Source organism: Dermatophagoides farinae, chromosome 9, assembly GCF_024713945.1.
Source record: "Dermatophagoides farinae isolate YC_2012a chromosome 9, ASM2471394v1, whole genome shotgun sequence".
Lineage (NCBI taxonomy): Eukaryota > Metazoa > Arthropoda > Arachnida > Sarcoptiformes > Pyroglyphidae > Dermatophagoides > Dermatophagoides farinae.
Window position 1 is genome coordinate 2971018 of NC_134685.1, and position 21241 is coordinate 2992258.

The 21241-nt window shown below is 29.7% G+C and overlaps 2 protein-coding genes across 7 annotated transcripts; both read right to left on the minus strand.

Moving 5' to 3' along the window:
* Nucleotides 1–47: 47 nt before the first annotated feature.
* Nucleotides 48–20982, minus strand: LOC124497782 (uncharacterized). 6 transcript variants are annotated; one of them, XM_075734248.1, is made up of 7 exons: nt 16122–16375; nt 3093–3372; nt 2772–2954; nt 2314–2401; nt 2142–2251; nt 1859–2068; nt 48–976 (listed from the first exon to the last, which is right to left on the minus strand). In XM_075734248.1, the coding sequence occupies exons 3-7, from the start codon at nt 2949–2951 to the stop codon at nt 296–298; spliced, it is 1269 nt and encodes a 422-aa protein (XP_075590363.1). In that variant the 5' UTR covers nt 2952–2954; nt 3093–3372; nt 16122–16375; the 3' UTR covers nt 48–295. The 6 variants fall into 6 exon arrangements, with proteins under 6 accessions (XP_075590363.1, XP_075590362.1, XP_075590364.1 ...); XM_075734247.1 differs by lacking the exons at nt 3093–3372; nt 16122–16375 and adding an exon at nt 20407–20982; XM_075734249.1 differs by lacking the exon at nt 3093–3372 and having other exon boundaries at nt 16122–16374.
* LOC142597831 (uncharacterized) lies at nt 1022–1816 on the minus strand. The gene has a single exon (XM_075734419.1). It carries the CDS (start codon nt 1592–1594, stop codon nt 1115–1117), a length of 480 nt encoding a protein of 159 aa, XP_075590534.1. The 5' UTR covers nt 1595–1816; the 3' UTR covers nt 1022–1114.
* Nucleotides 20983–21241: the final 259 nt, after the last annotated feature.

A 21241-nucleotide genomic window follows, 5' to 3' on the forward strand; every position in this document is an offset into this window, starting at 1 on the left:
AACACATTCAGAAATTTGATTTTGGTGAAATAAAAAAAACACACACATTTCGATTCGAATTCATTTTATTCTTTTTTACTCAAAAAAAAAAAAAAAAAAACAAGACAAAAACAAAAAAAAACGACGATCAAAGAATTAGAAAAAAAACGGAAACAAACAAAAATTGAATATATACAAAATACCACATTAATGTGAGAATTGAAACAAACAAACAAAAATTCATTGGAATCACAACATCGAAAATAAAAAAAAGGTGACAAAATACAGAATGGTGTGTGTGTGTGTGTGTTCCAAATTACATGATAATACAAGATTTTTTCGATATTTCACTATTACTACAGCTATTAGTACTGTTACTATAATTATCATCACCAATCGATGATGATAAACCGGATATTATTGATGATGATTTTTTATGATGGCCATTATTGTTATCAACATTATTATTATTTTTAATTTTCATCATCATCGATATTAAACCACCATTGCCATGAGTACGATGTTGCTGTTGCTGTTGTTGTTGTTGTTGTTGATGGTGGTGATGTAAATCTTGTTTACTTTTACATTTACGTAATTTAAATAATGAACGATTTCGTGTCAGATGGGTAGATGAACTGGATGTTTTTAATTTCGGACCACCACCACCACCACCACCAAAATTTGATGATGAATGATTTGATGAACCATCACTATTAATACTTGTTGTTGGTGATGATAATTCTGTTGCTGTTGTTGTTGATGATGATGAAGTTGATAATGAAATAAAATGTTTTAAACCATAAAATGGTGATGATGTTTGTACATTCGAAATGGTAGGCGACATCATCATCATTGATCTTAAATTATTATTGAATGTTAATAATTTTCCATGTGCCGATAATGCTGCTACTTCGAATGCTTCACGTACAGTGATTGGATTATATGAACTAGTCTCTACATATGTTATTGAACCAATTTGTCTGGATATTTCCATTGCCTGAATAATAATAATAAAATCGAATAATCAAAATCAAAATTAAAAACAAACAACAACAAACAATTTTAATCCATTTGAATCTGAAAAAGAGGCATATGTGTGTGTGTGTGTGTGGGGGGGGTGTGTGAGTCAATTGGATCAATCAATATTATGATGGCCATCATGGTCATCATGGTGGTCATTATTAAAATTTTTCATTTTCATTGTAATTGATTTTCTTTTACTTTTCAATATTTTGGTAGCCGTATTCAATGATAATGATGAATCACTTTTGGATGAATTTCTATGATTATTATTTGTATTTGTATTTATATTTATTTGATTCGATAATTCTTGTTGTTCCTCAATCAATGAACGTATCATTTGTGTTCGTTCATCTTGTAATGATTTCGATAGAAAATGATTATCATCTTTATCATCATTATTGATGTTGTTGTTGTTGTTGGATTTTTCTTCATTTTTATCAATCAATGGCTGCTGTTCTTTATTCGATAAATTTGAATAATCCACAATCAATGCTGTTTGATTATCTGCTGCTGCTACTACCGGTGGGATTGGTAATTTTTGCATCGGTGGTGATGGTGGCGGTGGTTGTTGTTGTTTTTGAGATTGATCCATTTTGGATTATTATTAATTCAACAAACGAATAAACAAAATTCACTATAGACACTATTTTTTAAGCAAAAAAAAAAACACAACTGAACCTACAGATTGTCGGTAGCCAAATATTTATTCTAATCATGTGTACATTGTTTGTTTCAATTGGAAAATTCGATTTTGAAAAAAAATTCAATTCTCGTTTTTCGTTTTGTTTGTTTTTTTTCATTGTTTCAGATTCAAATGGAATAAAATTCATAAACAAAACAAAACCAGTATATTTACCTCTTCAGTGTAAACAATTTTTCGTTTACAATCATCATTCAAATCAACAATTGCCGGTAATGTTGTTGTCGTCGTTGATGATGATTCATAAATATGATGATGATGATGTTGATGATGATCAGCATCAATAAATCTTTGATCATTTTGGCAGCCAATCAATATGATTGGTAAATCTGATTTTGAGGTATATTTTCGTATCTCTGGATACCACTGTCGATAAAAAAAAACAGAAAACAAATCAAATTAAGAAAATCTTCATCAAATATCCAATACGAAACCTTACCTTTTGTACAACATTATGCAATGAATACCAATCACCAAGATTGAAACAGATTAAAAACACATTGGTTTCATCATAAACTAATGGCCGTACTGCATCATATGAAGATGAACCTGTTGTGTTGTTCAAAATCAATCAACCAAAATTGATAAGAAAAAAAAATCAGTCCACTTACCCGATGTATCCCAAATATTTGTATGAAAATGATGGCCACCAACTTCAAATGTGGCCGTATATTTATCAAATCCGGTTGGAATGTAAATCTAGACCAAAATAAAATAAAAAAAAGAAAGAAAAAGAAAAAAAAAGAAAACATGGACTTTAATCAAGAAAAATGATCCAAAATACAGCGAAAGATATGGTAGTAGTGAAATGGGGAAAAAAAATTCAATTTTCAAAATAAAAAAAAACTCCAAAAGAAAAATGTGATTCTTTGAAATGGAAAAAAAGAATTTAATCCACTTATATCATACCACCACCAAATACCACCACCAACACCACCTACATCGAAATTTTTTTCTTCTTTTTTTTCATCGAATCATTTTTTTTGTCTATTCTTTCAAATCTACTGCCTACTACTACTACAAATACTGCAATTTTTTAAATTTTTTTTTTCATTCAAACAACACTTACACCAGGCAATTGATTAGCAATGAAACGTTGTATCAATGATGTTTTGCCCACTTGTACATCACCAACGATGACAATTTTGATTGTATGTTGATGATAATGATAGTTTTGTTGCTGCTGCTGCTGCTGTTGGCTATTTGGGTGTACTGTCGATGACAAGGTTGATAATCCATCCGGAATCATTTTCTATTGATATGAAATTGACAATTAAAAAAAAATTGTGAATAATTAGTAACGAGATGTGCAAAGAGTAAAATGGAAAAAAAAGTTTAAAAGTTGAACAATGCCATTTAGAACATCCCAAAAAAAATAACAGAAAAAAACCTTAGAGATAGAGAGAGACAATTATAATTGGTTTAATGGACCATCGTCATTCGTGTTGTTGTTGTTGTTGTTTGTTGTTCCAAGATAAGCTCTGGATCAACCAACCAACCAACCGACAAACGAATAATTACGATTATTCATTCATTGCACAAAAAAAAAGATGTGTTCAAACAGCCAAGAGAACAAAAAAAAAAAAAAATTTCCATTCCACTTAAGAGGCAAAATATTTGCTTTTCTTTGCTGCTGTTTTGGATTTGACTTTTTCTTTTTTTTCTGTTTACTATTGTGTTCATCAAGATTTTCATCATCATCATTATCGTCGTCGTTGTTGGCGTAGAAAAAAGTTTAAAGTTTATTTTATTCAAAGATTATTGAGTGCGAGTTAATCGTGGGTCATACAGCAAGAAAAAAAAACTATAAAGACATGACAAAAGTTTTCGACAACCAACAGAATAACTCATTGAAATTCAATATAAAAAAAAAGATAAAGGATGATTCAATAGTGATGCTGCAATCCATTAATTATATACTCACTCATCATCATGATGATGATCTGAAGAATTTTTTTTTCATTCAAAAATTCCTGATATGAAACACCATTATGTGTGTGTGTGTGTGTGCGGTGTACGTGCTTGATTCTTTCAATTCTTTGAAATATTCAAACTTTTCATTTTTTTTACGGGCGAAAAAAAAATTCTGTTATCAATTTTATGTTGTTGTGTTTTTTTTATCGATTCGTTTGAAATAAAATTCTGTTTTTTTTTGTTCTTGTTTGTTTGAATCGTAGAAATTCAAGTAGAAATACCCCAAAAAAAAAGACATGGCACACTGGAAAAATCGAGAGTCTCGAGACTATGAAATATTTTCCATTCTCTCTCTCTCTTTCTAAAGAACTTCTGGACCAGAAACACACACACACACACACTGGGAAACCATTAGGAAATCATTTGAAAAACGGCAATATGTCTTATCATTGACGGACCAATGGAAAGAGAAAAAAAAATCAAATCCCAGTGAAACATACATGTAAAGTCAGACAGAAAGAGGGTGACAGAATTTCAAGAATCGATGTATCACACACACACACACACAAACAAATCCAAGCAAACAAAAAAAAAACTCAAAAATTAAAAAGATTGGGATTTTTTTTTATATATTGAATATTTATGATGATGATTTCAACCAACAAACCAACAAAACACACACACACACACATAGTATTTGTGAATGGGATAAATGTTTTCCATGGACATCAACACAAAAACACACAGATGTATAGAAGAAGAAAAAAAAACTTGGCCAAAGATAACCATTTGTTCTCATCATCTCATCTCATTTTTTTTCCATCATTCACATCAATGATGACATGTATGTGGATGGATAAAACAATTTTGTTTCCGTATGTGTGCGTATCATCATCATCATCATCCATGTCCAATTTTGTTCTGCTCAACAACAACAACAACCACCAAATGATAATGGAAAGAAGAAAATATAAATTAATCAAACAAAACAAAACAAAAAAATGATATCCGCCAAACACACACACACACATAGAGACAGAATCAATTCTTGGACATTTCAATTCTATCACCAACATCATCATGTATGGCACAGGCAATACACAAATGGAACCGAATTTTTTTTTTCTTTGGTTCAATCATCGATCGATCCACCAGAGAAAAAAAAATTATCAATTAGAATTTCTTCACCAAACAACAACAACAACAACAACAACGACGACAACAACAACAAAAACGAGTGACAACAATCCAATATCTATGAATCACATGTGTATATTGATTGAAAAACAAAACAAAAAAAAAAATTTTCATCAAATGGTTCAAACTAGCTAGCTCATCCCCATTTATCATCATCATCACATCATATCATATAAGTGGAAATCCTCAATACACAATAACTTTCGGATTCGTTCATCTTGTATTTATTATTATAAATCCAAAAGAAAAAGCAAAAGCAAAAAAAAAAAAACGCAGCTTGACATCACACACACACACTAAAACACACTAAACATACCAATACGATTGACAAGTTTGTGTCTGCCAGAAAAACATTTGTAATGGGAGCACGAGTTTTTTTTTATTGGAGTGTTTGAGTTAGAAAATAAGAAAAATCCCAAACAGGAATAGAAAAAGATTTTGTTTGAATTTTTAGGATCCTTTGGTACAAATATTCATCCAACTGCATTGTGTGTGTGTTTGTGTTTGTATTTGATTGAAATTTTTTTTCGTTGTTGTTGTATTTCATGAATTGAAATTTAAATTTTTCTTTTTTTTTGTTAGTTTCCTCATTCGGTGAATATGTGTTTGCGTACGTGTTTGCATAGGAAGCAAACACATAGTCATGGATTTTTCGTTTCGTTTCGTTTCGTTGGCCGGAATTTTGGTTGTTGTTGACCGAACCAAACTACCACACTATGGAATGCACAATGATATTCTATTTTTTTTTCTTCCAGAATCAGGATCAGAATAAAAAAAAAATTTTCACCTCATTAAACGTCGTTTTTCAAAGAAAGATATATAGAGATGGAGAGAGAAAAAAAAATTGGATGTCATTTTGTTCGTGTGTGTGTGTGTGTGCATCAGTTTTAATCTCTAAAGACAAGATATTCAAAACAAAATAAGAATGAAAACAACCAGAATATAACTAGCAAAAAAAAGGGTTAATTAATTAATTATTCCATTGGATCTTAAAATTAGTTCTATACTACCAATGAAATGTATTCTGAATATTCTGATTTAGTGTAGTTGAATTACGAAACGTACACACACAGGGAGCAAGATAGAAAAAAAAAATGGTGAGAAAATAAACACAACACAACAACAACAACAAAATAACAGCGGGAAAAAAAATGATCCAAGAGGCAGTGATGATGGCAAAAATGAGACAAAATGAAAATTGTGAATGAAATTGATTGTCACAAGTCATGTGCAATAAACCGGAATAATTTCTTTCACTATATACATGTGTGTGTGTGTGGGTGTGTGTGTTATGTAAATACATGATGATGATGATAATCTTTGCCCAAAATGAAGAATTTTTGTTGCAAAAAAAAAAAAAAGTTTTGTTGTATATATGAATAAATAATTCCAGTAAATAATTGAGGAATTTTTCATTTTCAGAATTTTTTTTTTTTTGTCATCATCAATTTTTATCATTGTAACATGAACACACAGTACACACACACATGTGCACCAGAAGCCAATTTTTCGACGTTTTTGCTGTTGAAAAAATTATAAAATGATGACATCATCAATGTCAACATCAGTGAAAATTAAAAATTAAATTCAATTAACATCATCATTGACACACACACACACAGTGTTGTTGTCATAATCAAACTGCAAAATCATTTTTCATATTTTCATATTTTTTTTTCACTCTGACATCATCATTGCTAATTATGATTTTTGTTTTTCAAGAAAATAACAGCATGCCGTGTTTCTACAGGGAAATTTCACATATATCACACACACACACACAGAAAAAGATTGCTGATCAATCATTTTACCAACAATTTCCATTCAATTAAAGTGGACAACAACAACAACAACAGCAGCAGACATAGAAACAAAACGATTTAGGCCAATGGAACAACAATGAATACTTACCGGAAACTACCTACTTCCCAGTTGGAACCAATGATGATGATGATGAAACTTGTTTCACAGCAACAACAATAAAAACAATTGGACAATCAATCAATCAATCAATTAATAATAGTGTAATTTATATATATTGTAAATCGAAAGATTTGTCAAACAGCAAGCAGTGAAGAAGAAGAAAAAGAAAAAAAATTGACTTTCAACCACCACCCAGACGACGACGACGACGACGACGATGATGATGATGATGATGGATGCAATTTGATCATCATCATTGATTTCGTTGTCATTTACAATTTTATTATCATCATCATCATCATTCACGCTCATCAAACGATGATGATGGTGAAAAAAAAAAATAAAATAAAATTTCATTCCACACACACACACACACAAAAAAAAAACACACAACAGTTAAAGTGGGTTCAAAGGTTATCAAATTTCAAAAAAAAGCAAAAAAATTTCGTTTTTCATTAATAGAATCAATCAATCAATCCAATCGATCAGTAATCAGTTTATCATCATCATCAAATAAACAATGGTGATGATGATGATAATTGATATAGTGTCATCATTATAACAAATTATTATCTCCATATGATGATGATGATTTTGTCAATGAGGTCAAACAACACAACAACAACAACAACAACAACAAAAAGTTACAAAATACAAAACATCATCATCATATTCGTGACCAAAAAAAAAATGGTTACATCATCATCATCATCATATCACGTTTCATATTTATATAATAAGATAACACTGATAATGTCGTTGACATGGAAAAAAATAAAATCGGATATGTACAATAATTATAACTGTACAAATCTTCATCATCATCATCAAAAGAGGATTTCTTTTCTTATTTTATCTTTTGTGTTTGATCTGTCAACTTTAATTTGTTCCATGGTGACAATTTTTCTTTTTTTTTTTTTTGTCACAAAAGAACTCAACACAAAACAAAATCTGAAAGAACAAAGAACAATCTATATATCGATATAATCGATGATTGAGTAAGTGAATGAGTGCAAATCGAATGTGCTAGAAAACAAAAAAAAAACAATGATATGCCAACAAAGCAATCATCGTCGTCGTTATCATCGAGATGATCAATTTTTATTTTTTATTTAATCGAAAAAAAACAAATAAACAAAACAAACAAGAATTGGAATTTTTTTTTCAACAACAACAACAGAAAAAGAGAAGTATTTATAACCAATCAACCAATATAAATCGATGATCAATGATCATTGATGACCATAATTCAGTTCATTTGATCATCATCATCATCATCATCATTTCTTAACCAAACGATGGCCAAAAAAAAAAAAATTCTTTCAAAACAAACAAACAAACAGGAATGTTTTTTTATTTTCGCCAAACAGAGAATTCAGAATATTTCAGACAAACAAACAGGAATAACAAAAAAAAAATTAAGATAATAAAACAAAAACAAAAAACCAAAAAGTTTTGTCTCTTGTTAAAAGGGATTTAAGTAGATGGACTTTTGTTTATTATTATTATTATTGTTATATTGACCAAATAAATGGCCAATGGCCATCCTATCCTATTATTATTATTATTATTACTGGGAAAAACTAAACCCAAAAAAAAGAGCAAAGATTAACTTTTTTATTCTGTCTCTCTCTTTCGCAGTACTCACGATTTTCGTTTATTTTGTATCCCAAGCAAAATGCGAGAGAGAGATGGAAATTCCTAATTCCATGAATATTGGCCATAACGATTCTTTAAGAAGAAGAATCAAGAATATGAAAAACAAAAACAAAAAAAAATCATCATCATCATCATCATTGATTTAGCCAGAAAATATCTAGTCATGAGTGATAAGAATTTTTTTTTTTTAGTGAAAATTGAATCTGGAATTTGTCGAACCAAACAACAACAACAACAACAACTCAGGATTCTCAATAATCATCAAGACAGACATTAACCAGAGACAAACAGTCCGGTTAATCATTTATTGTTCAACTATAACGGTTCAATTTTGAATTTAACCGGAAATTTTTTTTTTGTTTAATCTTGACGTCAACTTATGATGAATGTGTGTGTGTGTGTGAATGAAATGAAATGAAAAAAACCATACCAGAATTTTATGACGCCCAAAAACAAAACACACACACATACACACACGCACACCACGTCAATCAATGTCATTTGTCGTCGTTTTTTTTCTTCTATGGTTTTAACAGATAAAAACCATAGAAGAAACCACCACCATTATCTTTGAACAAACCATTCATAAATGACGATGATGAATGTTTGAACAGTAACGAATGGGTTTCTTGTTTCGTTTGTTTGTTTGTTGTTGGCGTTACATAAATTTACACTGGAAAAAAATACAAGAATCGACTGGACAGAACACAAAACACAAAAATCCAGTGTCCAATGGCCAATTAAATACTGGATGATGAGAAATTTGATTCTTAAATCGTTAACGTCAGCAATAAAAAAAATGAAAAAAAGTGAAATGAATTTTCATTCGATTTGGTCATCATCAACAAATAACTGCAACTGACCATTTATAATGGCGAAAAAAAAATTTTTTTTTTTGTCTGTGACAAACACACTGACACACAGACAGACAGAAACAGAGAATGAAGATGACATGCCATTGCTACTTGTCCACTTTTTACACACACACACATGACAATGTAGTGGGTGAACAAAAATCAATAAAATCAAACTTGTATATGGCCGATTGCATTAAAAATCGATCCAAAAATACACAGGAAAAAAACATAAGGGAATCGGATGAAAAACAAAACAAAAACAAAAAACAAAAAACAAAAATCATTGATCTCTCATTAAGGTCAAACAAAAGTCGAACTAGCCACCATCATTCTTATCATTATTTTGATTTTCAATCGATTATTGAATGATGCTGAACAATCCTTGAATGAAATCAAACCAAATCATATGGTGTGTGTGTGTGTGGCTACAAATGTTATTAATACAAAAACAAAAAAAAAAAACAAATCTCACACACCTACACACACACACACATTAAAAAAAAATACATTCCACACCCACCCACACACGCACAAAAAAAAACATTTACATTTATCCATGTTTTTCATTCATGTAGACATGTGTCAATCATCATCATCATCATCATCATTGGAAACAAAACCAAACCTTGTAACTTAACATTGAAACATTCAAACATTTACATCAATTAAACACTATATATATATTCCACTACCAACCATTCATGAAAAATAATCCTAAATCATGTGTGTACAGATATCCATCATCTTGAAGATTATGAAAAATTCAACAACAACAACAACAAAAGTGAATGATCGGAAAAGAATTTCAGATGAAGAAAAAGAAGAAAAAAAGGGATCAATTTCAATCAGAAGATGATGGTGGGTAATCATCATCATCATCATGGACATTGAAACCAGTTCATAAAAAGAAAATCATTTCGTGACCTTTTGATTATAAAATCTTGTGTGGAATTTGCCGGACATGTACAAAACAACAACAGCAGCAACCCTTTACTTGGTGTTTTTTTATTCATTCTGAATGCCCATCATCATCATCATCATTTAATGTGAAGAAGTGACTGAACAGAAAAAAAATAGTTGAATCTTACTGATGCATATAGAAATTATCATTTTTTTCCGCCATTCAATTTTTCTTTCTCATTTTTTTTCTCACCATTGTCCATGATGATGATCATCATTTTGAATGGTCGTGGTCTTTTCCTTGTTGTTGTTGTTGTTGTTGTCGTTGTAAGATAAACAATTGACAAGATGTCAGATTCATGATCATCGTCATCACAAGAAACAAAAAAAAAAAAAAAAGAAATTGTCGGTCATTGCATTATTAATGTCAAAAATTCAAATCAAATAAAACAGACAGTTGAACCACCAGCCAAACTAAAAAAAAATCGATTGGTCCATAAAATGATAATGACCAAAAAAATCACAGAAAAAAATGAATTTGTTTCAATTATAAATTTGCCAAATTATGGGATTCAAAAAAAATGTGAAATGATGACAAGTGAAAGGAAAAGAAACAAAACAGTCAATGGGCAAATGCAATTTCGGCCACTCAAGTTTGGGTGCCCAATTTTTATCGAATGAAAAAAAAACAAAATAAGTGTTAAAAAAAGAAAACATCAGCTGTATAATGAACTATGATGATTGTAAACTAGAGGTCACTAGAAACTTCTAGTATGTTATTTTAAATCTATATAAATTGAAATTTTTCCTTTGATAATTGTATTATGTTTTGCCATTTCAATAAATGCTATCATTGATTAAATACACATTTTTATGAACAATAAGTAAACAGCCACCATTTTTTTTTCTTATAATGCACGATCATAATGGTTGCCATTTTCTTCATCATCATCATCATCAGTCTGGTTCATGTCTCTCTCTCTCTTCTGTTTGGGGTTAAAATTAAAATATCCATCCATCCACCAACAACAACAACAACAACAACAAACACATGACACATGTTATGGAAAAATGGAAAAAAATGATGATGATGATGATGATGAACATTGCACGAAATGTAATTTTCTGTTGTTCACTATTGTAAATCCAAAAAATATAACCATATGACTACTTTTTTTTTATTTGAAAATGTTCAACCATTTATCAATTAACCGGTTATCGGAACAGACAGAACAGAACAGAACACAAAAAAAACTAAATTAAACTAAACACACACATGGACACTTTGGAATGGATTCGAACCCAAACAAACGAACCACAATCATATAACAACGAAAAAAAAAAATAAATTTGAAATAGGTGTGTGCGTGTGTGTACAATAAATGGCAACGAAAATGAAAAAAAAATCGATAAATAATGGTCATTTTTTAACCCGAATATACTTGAAAAACAAACAAACGGGAAAAAAACGGGAAAGCAAACAAAAAAAAAGATAGATAGAGAAGCAGTGTATAACAATAATAATTAAAATCAAATAAAGTAAAAGAAAAAAAAAATCTGTTTGTTAGTTTTTTGTTTGCCAACATCGAAATATTATATATCGATCAATCGATCGATCGATCGATTGAACTATTACATCGACAGTTCATTTATTACTAATTTTTTTTTCATATGATGGTCATCTTTTCTTGTTTAGTAGTAGTAAATCACCTATACTAATATAAATCCAAATGATACATATGGTTACTAATAACCAAAAAAAAAAATCCTGATTATTACAAAAAAAAAACTTTAAACACCTACACACACACACAATGGACACTGTAATTCGATATATATGCATATACAATGATGATGATGATGATCATCATTTTTTCTTGAATTGCCAAACGGTCATCATATAATATAAAAGATGACCGATAAAGAGGGCCCATCATCATCATCATCATCATCTCACAGAAAACGAACAAATTGAATTTTTTTTTACAATGCAGACAATATGAACAAAATAAAAAAAATCAGGACCTTAAATGGACAGAAAAAACAGCGAACAATAAAGGGCCCGACCACGTATTGCCATATTGCAAGTTTGTTTTTTTTTCATTTTGAAATAAATTTTACCATCATCATCGAATGAATGAATGAATGAATGAATGTCTCGATCATCTCAAATGTCCATTATCCATTTTAATGAATAAAAAAAAATAAAAAAATAACCGAATTGAATACGATGAGAAAAAAAAATGTTGATTTTTTCCAAACACTACAACCATAAATCTGGAATTTGAAACAAAACAAAACGAAAAAAAAACCGGAACTAACATCAAAAAGCCAAAAAAAAAATAAAAATAAAAATAAAATAAAAAATAAATAACAGACAAACCCATTTGGATGCAAAGCGCGCATCATAGGATTTTGTTGATCCGGTTGTTGTTGTTATTGTTTTTTTTTTCATCATCCACACACAACAAACAAACACAAAAACACAACAGGCAATCATATTGAATTTGATTTTTTTTGTCTGTCTGTCCGTTGTTGTTGTTGTTGTTGTTGTTGTTGTTCAATGAGATATTCATCATTATTATTTCATCGACAATCATCATTGTGATTACACAACACACACACCAATACGATATATGAATCGTAAAACAAGGAGAAAATAACAAGAAAAATTCATGCAAACAACAAATCAACCAACTAAAAAAAATAGCTCCCACTTTAGCCCAAAAAAATGACGATGATGATGATGATGATAACGATAAATGGCCATAAAGAAAAACTAAACTTTTTTTTATCATTACAAACAAGCAAACAACAACAAACTTACATCATCATCAGAAAAAAAACCGGCAATCTTGTTGTTCCAAACTCAAATTGATGGATCATCATCATCATGTGGACAAACACACACACACACACACACACACAGAAAAAGAAACCAAAGTCAGAAAGAAAAACAATGATAAACACACACTACATTAACTATCATGTATGTATAGATTACATACGAGAGAAAAACAAAATTTGTAAGCAAAAAAAAAAAAAAAAACGATGACAATCTAATCAATCAAATCTGAATGTGGAAGAGAAAAGAAAAAAAAACGAAACAAAACGATGGATAATGATTATATGCTACCGAATTTTTTTTTCCTGTTTCGTTTATTTTCTGGCATCAACAGAAAAAAAAGCTAATCAGTTTTTCCAAATGCAATAGCACTTGATTTGACAACATTGATTCTTTTTGATGATTGAATCAAATTTTGGTTTTGATTCAATCTTCTTAAATAATTCATGTTCAGGTTTCTCTCTCACAAATTTTTTTTTTGTTTCACCCAAAATTCAATCATAAGAAATGGGTGAAATGGAAAAAAAACATTTCCATATGGAAAGAGAAAAAAAACCAATAGGATGGATCCATCGCAGTATTGATCCATAATGGCTATTCGATCATTATTGATCACAATGTTCAATGGATGAAAATCTAGGCCAAAAGAAAAAAAAAACCATCATTGTCATCATCATGGAGACATGGTATTTACACACAAATTTCATTTTCTACAATACACAAACCAATTTATTATTAGGTTTGGTTCAGTTGGTTAGTTTGAGCTTTAACAGAATTTTTTTTGTCGTCAACAGAATGAGAATCATCATCATAATATATCTGGGGTTCTGGTTTTTTCACATTTCCATCATCATCATCATCCAAAAAATGACAACATTCTATATTTATATGACCGGAAATTTATATCCAGAAAAATTTGACGTATGTCGTTTAAAGCAGCTGGTAATGGTTAATATTTGGATCAACCAACTAACCAACCAAACCGGTAATAAAAGGAAAACAAAAAAAAAAACAATTACACCACACTATAGTAACAATAATCATAATTTCTGGTATAATTTCCATTATACTGGAAACTTTCCCAGTAGTTTGATTCCACCAAAAAAAAAAAAAAAAAAAAAATTACACAAACCGCTAAAAACAAAACCGAATCAGGAATCGATTTTTTTTTTCGTTTCATTTTGTTTTGTTTTACCCATATACAGAATTTGGAAACTTTTTTCATCGTGTATGTATGCGTGTGGGTGTACGGTAGCTGATATCAAATTCCATTCATCCAGAACCAGAACCGTAAAAAAAAGAATCAATTTTTTTTCCTTGTCTATAATGGTTCCGAGAATATTTTTAGTAGAAAAGAAAATATTCTTTACATTCTGTATATTCATGAAGAAAAAGTGAAACAGCAAAAAAAAAAAAAACAAAAGGCAGGTATATAATCAAAATAATTGAATTCTCGAATTTCAAAAACAAAAAAAAAAAAAAAAAAAACAAAACACAATAATAAAACATTCGAAATGATACATACGATTCTTGGATATATAACATTCGAAATGAAATGCAAAAAACAAACAAACAAAATACAACAACAACAACAACAACAACATCATTATCATTACAATTACGAATGTAACAAATGGATTTCTATTCTACATTTGAAATAGAATAGAATGTACAACTTGAAACATTAAAATTTTATCAACAGCAACAACAACAACAACAATAACAAAAGAATAAACAGAATAAAGAATTCTTTATCATCATCAACATAAACAACAACCCAAACAGAAAAAAAAAGTTTCAATTCAAATCCGTTTCCATTTCTTAATTCTGTGAATACACACAAATACATATACGCAGGTGAATTTGTAATTCTTTTTCATCATCATCATCATCATTGAAATAAAAATACCGAAAACCATTATGAGAACCATTTTATTTTATGTGAATGAAAACAAAACAAAACAAAACAAAAAAAAAAATTCTAAAAAAGCAGATTCTTTTCCTTTGTGCATCTTTCATCATCATCAGCACCATACACACACACACATCACATCACCAAATCATAATGATCATCGAACAACAACAACAACAAAAAACGAACAGCCGTTTATTGTGAATTCACTATCACCATTAAAAAATCAAACCAAATGGCAAATTCTCAAAAAAAAGAAAATTTTTCCGTTTTTTTTACAATGAAAAAAAAAGAATTCCATGCAAATTTTTTCTTTTCTCCACAAACAAACAAAACAACAGAATTTGAATTGTAAAACGCAAAAAAAAAAAATTTAAATTTACAATTTCCACACACACACACACACAAACACAAAAAACAGAAACAGCTGAATCTGATTTCCGGCCAAATGTTCCTAGCAAAAAAGAAAACTATCATTATCATCATCATCATCATCATTTAGAATGGAATGGAACGTACAACGCACAACAACAACAACAAAAATTGAATTTTTAAACAAGAAAAAAAAAATTTTTTATGTCATTAGAAGTGAGAAAGAGAAAAAAAAATGTTACGCAAGTTGCAAAAAATCAAAAACGAAACGAAACGAAACAAGGTACAAATATCTAAATGATCTAAAAATAACCCTTGATTTTTTCAAATAAAAAAAACATGTCGCGCATTACAACAACAACAACAGCGAAAAAAAACATTTGGCCCAAATTTCATTCGGTTGATAACCGAATATTAAAATCGAGATGAATAAATCTGTTAGCTAACACCATTTTTTTTTCTATTTTATTGCCATTTGAAACTTGTCAAGCCATCAGCACCGACACCACCACCAACAAATGATGATGATGATGATGATGATTATATTGACAATCTTGTCGTCGTCGTCGTTGTTGTTGTTGTTGTTTGAAGTTTGAATTCGAGAAAAAAAATAACGGTTAAACAAAAAAAAATTGGTGCCAAATAAGATGACTATCACACACACACACACCAAGAAAAACCAAATTTGACATAGAAAATCAATTGGCCATGAATGACATTGATGACGATGATGATGATAATTTTATCACTTGAAATTTTAAAAAAAAAATTGTCAACAAAATAGATTTGTGTCTGAGTGTGTGTGTGTGTGTGTAATGATTGATTTTTTTTCCAGCTTACCTGGCTTTATAAAACAATGTCGTTGTTGTCGTTTATGGTTGATTCAAATGATCAATCAATCGATTGATCGATTCGATGGATGCAATTCAATGTGCAACAAAAAAAATTGCAAATTCTGAAAAATGAAACTTTGAAATCATCATCATCACAAACACAAACACAAGCTGACTATGTATATGTTGGACAGATGTTACAAATGGAAATTGACAAAAAAAAACTTTTTTACACCAAAAAAAAAAAAAAAAAAAATGAAAATGAAAATTCTTTTCAAAACACAAATTGATGATGAATTCAATGAAAAAAAATCAAAGTTTTTTTTCTTTTGCACTAAACGAAACGAAACGTCTTCAACCAATGATTATGGCCAAATGATGATGATTATGGTCGTCGTCATCGTCTTCGTATATTTCCAAAACAAGAAACTACGGCCACTTTGCTTTTTTTTGTTGTTGTTGTAGTGGCACACTATATCGTTGAACACCACATTGTACATATATATACAAAAACATTTAAACATCGACTATGACGATATATTGGATATATAGAGACCACTTGAATATTTGAAAAATTTCCAATTTCCGTTTGGTTCAAAATGAAATGGCTATCCAAAAAAAAACCCATTCAATGAATGATAATCCATCGACGGATATATATTGAAATTCTGGTCATTACTACGACTACTGCATACAACACGATGAACTGGATTATGAAATTTTCAATGTTTTTTGACCAAAACAAAACAAAAAAAAAAAAGATTAACTTGTCAATGAAAATCATCAGTATAGTGGTAGTTGTTGACCAGCAAAAAAAAAATGAAATCGCCATAACAATTGTGAAAAACCATAGAAATCCAATCAAATAGAATGGAATCGAATTGATCAATAATCAATCATTGAATTTCATGAATTTCAACAACAACAACAACAACAACAAAAATGATAAAAACCACAACAACCAGATTTTTCTATATTCAGAGATAACACACACACACAGACAGAGATTTGAAATCGATTGAAATTGACCTCAACAATCAACAGAGTCACGATGTGAAACTGAATGTTTCAAAAATAAAAAAAAACAAAAAAAAACAAAAATCGATTTTGCAAGTAAGAAAAAAAAGACGGAAAAAAAATCTAATTACCATTTTCAGATGATCATGTGACCGGTCAATTTTTTTTTGTAGATGGCAAAAAAAATTGGCGACTGCTGACCATCATCACCACCACCACAATCATCGCGTCATCATTATTGAAGACGAGCCGATAATAATCGATTCACAAGTGGTCATCATACACTCACACACACACAAACAACATCATTATCATCCTTATGTGTCATCCATTTTGCATCCATAGTAAGGCAATTAAGGAGAAATCAAAAAAAAAAAAAAAAAATTCGATGACCTCGACCATTAACTATGTGATAGAATAAAACAGGTTCTTCTTCTTCGATGATGGTGAAAAAAAAAATAGAACCAGAAAAAAAATCGATCAAGCACTGAGGGAAAGCAAAGAGGCTAAATATCGGTTTTTTTCCTGGATAATAAAAATCTCTCTCTCTCTCTCACACAAAAAAATCAATATCCAAAAACAAAACAAAAAAAAGATCTTTATGCAAATGATGATTAGATCATTGGAAAATCAACAATCGATAGATCGATTATGATGATGATGATGGTGGCTAATTGAATATTCAGTTTTTTTGTTTGTTAATATGACGGCAATTCATTGGGAAAAAAAATTTTCATTCAAACAAATTTTCATTTCGTTTCGTTTAAAAAACGTTTGATCACACAGACATGTAATTCAATATAATGAAAGCTTGTCCAGCAATAAAATGACCTTTAAAATGAAAGAAAAAAAATGAAAAAAACAACCAACCATTCAACGAAATAGGAATGAAAAGAATGTCCATATACACTCACAAAACACATTTCATTGAAGGTCAAGCAGGGTTTCTACATTGTCCGAATGATGGAATGTTTGTGTCTCTGTGTGTGTGTGTCTTATTTAATGCCGACTTTGTCAAGAAGAAAGAAAAAAAACACCGCCTGTTACATTTGTACACTGTGGTCGTACTGAAAACGAAATTCCAGACGTGATTTTTGTTTCAAAAAAAACGAAACGAAAACAATTTTGAATAACAACAACAACCATGTAAAGAAAAAGAAGGGTAACCACCATGGCAAGGTGAAAAACCATTGAATGATTCATTCAAATGTATAATCATCATCAATGAAAAAAAAAATTTGAAATTTTTTTTTTTCGTTCTCATTTCATATTCACTGAATGAGTACAGTTGAATTGAGATGAAAAAAAATCACTACTAATCACCATCAACAACATTGTGGTGATCGAATTCAAAAAAAAAAAAATGTGGAAAGAAAAACACGAAACAAATCATCTTAAATGATGATGACGATGACGATGATGATGATTTTGTTGAAGCAAAAAAAAGGCGAGTTCACCATTAATGATGATGATGATGATCATCATCATCGAACGTTCGAAAATGAAAAAAAAGGATTATCACCAATTGAATTGAATTTGGTCAAAATCTTTTTGGCCAGATCAATTTTGTTGTTGTTGTTGTTGTTGAGACTATTTTTAGTTCAGCGCCAAAAAAAAGTATACTTTTTTTTCACTTGATTTAAATGATGAAAACGTAAGAAAAACGTAAAAAAAATGTTCATATCAATCAAACACACATAAAGTGAATGGAATGAAAATTTTTCTTGTATATACATGATACATGATGATGATGATGATGATGTTATATATTGTGGATGTCTAAAGTCAAATGAAAATACACACACACACGAAAAAAACATTTTAATATATCGATGGATTACAATGAATGTGGTGATGATGATGATGACCAATCCTTTTGATCATGATGATGAAGATAATTTTCAATTTTTTTTTAAATACTGATGATGGTTTTTGATGATGTCGATGACACACACAAACACACACACAGTTATCGATACATGAAGCCCAACCACCGCCACCACAAAATTCAATTTTTTTTGGATTTCATAGTTTCATGAAAAAAAACAACAAAAAACAAAATTCATCAATATTCATCATCATCATCATCATTAACAACACACGTGAACACAAACAAAAAGCCTGAAGAAAATTCACATAAAAAACACACATACACACAAAAACATCGAATTGATCAACAAACAAACAAGGAACACAAAACAAAACAAAAAACACAATGAATAATTGTTAAAAAGACAGTCGAATGGCTACATTTTCATCATCATCATCATTCACGATTTAATTTTTCAAAGAACAAGGTCGCTAAATTTGATACATCAATGATAATTTCAAACAACAACAACAACAACAACAACAAATCGCTAAACGTGTGATTAATTTTTCACACACACACACACACATACTTGACACACCTACTTTAGTTGTAGTTAACACTTTGTAAAATATACATCATTATTATTATTATTATTATCATCATCGAATGTGATAATTATAACTGTAAAAAATTCATTATTGCTGCCGCATAATTATTAAAAAACAGACACATAGAGAAAAAAACGACTAAATATCATTCATTATTATTATGGAACAAAATGTTCCATCATCTGATCTGATGATCATTGTAGATGTGTCGATTTATTTAGCAAACTAAATTTAGCAAAAAAAATCAAAAACAAATTTCAATTATCAACTTAATGATTACCACCACCACCACCACATTTATATCCGATTATCAGATTTTCTATTTTTCTAAATTTAGTTCATGTTTTGTTTTGTTTTTTCATTTGGATTTCGCATCCACACTATTTCGATCCAAATGTGACATGACAGGTTTTTGATTGAAATTATTTTTTTTCTGCTTTTCTTATTGACAATCGAATCAAATCAAAATTTAAATTTCAAATTTTGTGGAAAAAAATTTTTTTTTCACATCATCTGTGTCTGTTGTTTGATTTGTTTGAAAATTTCAACAAAAAAAAAAAAAAAAAAAAGAAACGGAACACAAGACACAGATGGATTGTGTGTACCATCACCCGATTGATTGAATTTCAATTCTGAATTTTCTAAACTCGGTAAAATGTGAATGGAAAACAAAATGTTCCCACCACAACCACAACCACAACCACAACCACAACATGAAATCATTAGTCGGTTATAATCATTGTAAATATCAGGTGATCAGATTATTTCTTTTTTTTCCAAAAGTGAATAAGAATAAGAAGCACCATCAGTACAGGTTTAAATTAAATTGAAAATTGAATTTTTCGTTCACTTACCATTGTCCAAGAATTCTTTTATTCTTCTTCATCTTCTTTGTGATTTGATCCATTGATTGAAAATGTTTGTTGTATAGATCGATTGGTCGCAATATATCGAGGTCATCATCATCAATGAATGAATGACTTTGAAATGGTGTGATATTTGTGATTCACGATTGTGGATTGATTGATTGATCGATGAGGAAAAATCCCGTGTTCAAATAATGTATATCTAAACTAATTGGCAAGAATTTCATGAGTAAAACCAAGAATGACGGTAACAACATCTATGGGAAGCACTTTTCAATCCTATCCATGATGACAATCAAACAGAATTCGATTCGAACCATTGTTGTTGTTGTTGGTTGTTTTAAATCGGTTTTTATTATCGTTTCATTTTCAAGTTTCATCTCCAAATAATAATGATGATTGATGGATCGATTTTTTGTTGTTGTTGTTGTTGTCTTCCCACCACTACTTAATATGTTTGCTACAAATTGAACGATGAATCAATGATGATGATTATGACATAGATACATAAAGAGAACGAAATACAATAACGACGACGTTATCATTTGTTATCGAAAATGAAATAGAAAATGTAATGTATGTGAATGTTGAATTCAAGTTTTTCATGTTTGTGTTGATTTTTCTTCTTTTTTTGTTGTTGTAGATCTAATAATTCGTTATTTGCAATTTCGAATCCAATCTAATAATAATAATAATGAATGATGATGATGATGATGATGATGATGCTATTTATGGTTACAACTCCGCCTATTTTCTCTTTGAATTTTCGTTTTCTTCGTAAGATTCGAATAATGATCATGATGATCATTGTTCAATCTCAATA

What these genes read in the sequence shown, in the direction of transcription:
- LOC142597831 (XM_075734419.1), bottom strand. Translation starts at nt 1,594, where the DNA reads ATGGATCAATCTCAAAAACAACAACAACCACCGCCACCATCACCACCG.
- LOC124497782 (XM_075734247.1), bottom strand. An exon ending in TGCATAATGTTGTACAAAAG is followed by an intron (nt 2,069 to 2,141) that starts GTAAGGTTTCGT and finishes TTTTATCGACAG; the next exon opens with TGGTATCCAGAGATACGAAA. An exon ending in AAATTGTTTACACTGAAGAG is followed by an intron (nt 977 to 1,858) that starts GTAAATATACTG and finishes ATTATTATTCAG; the next exon opens with GCAATGGAAATATCCAGACA.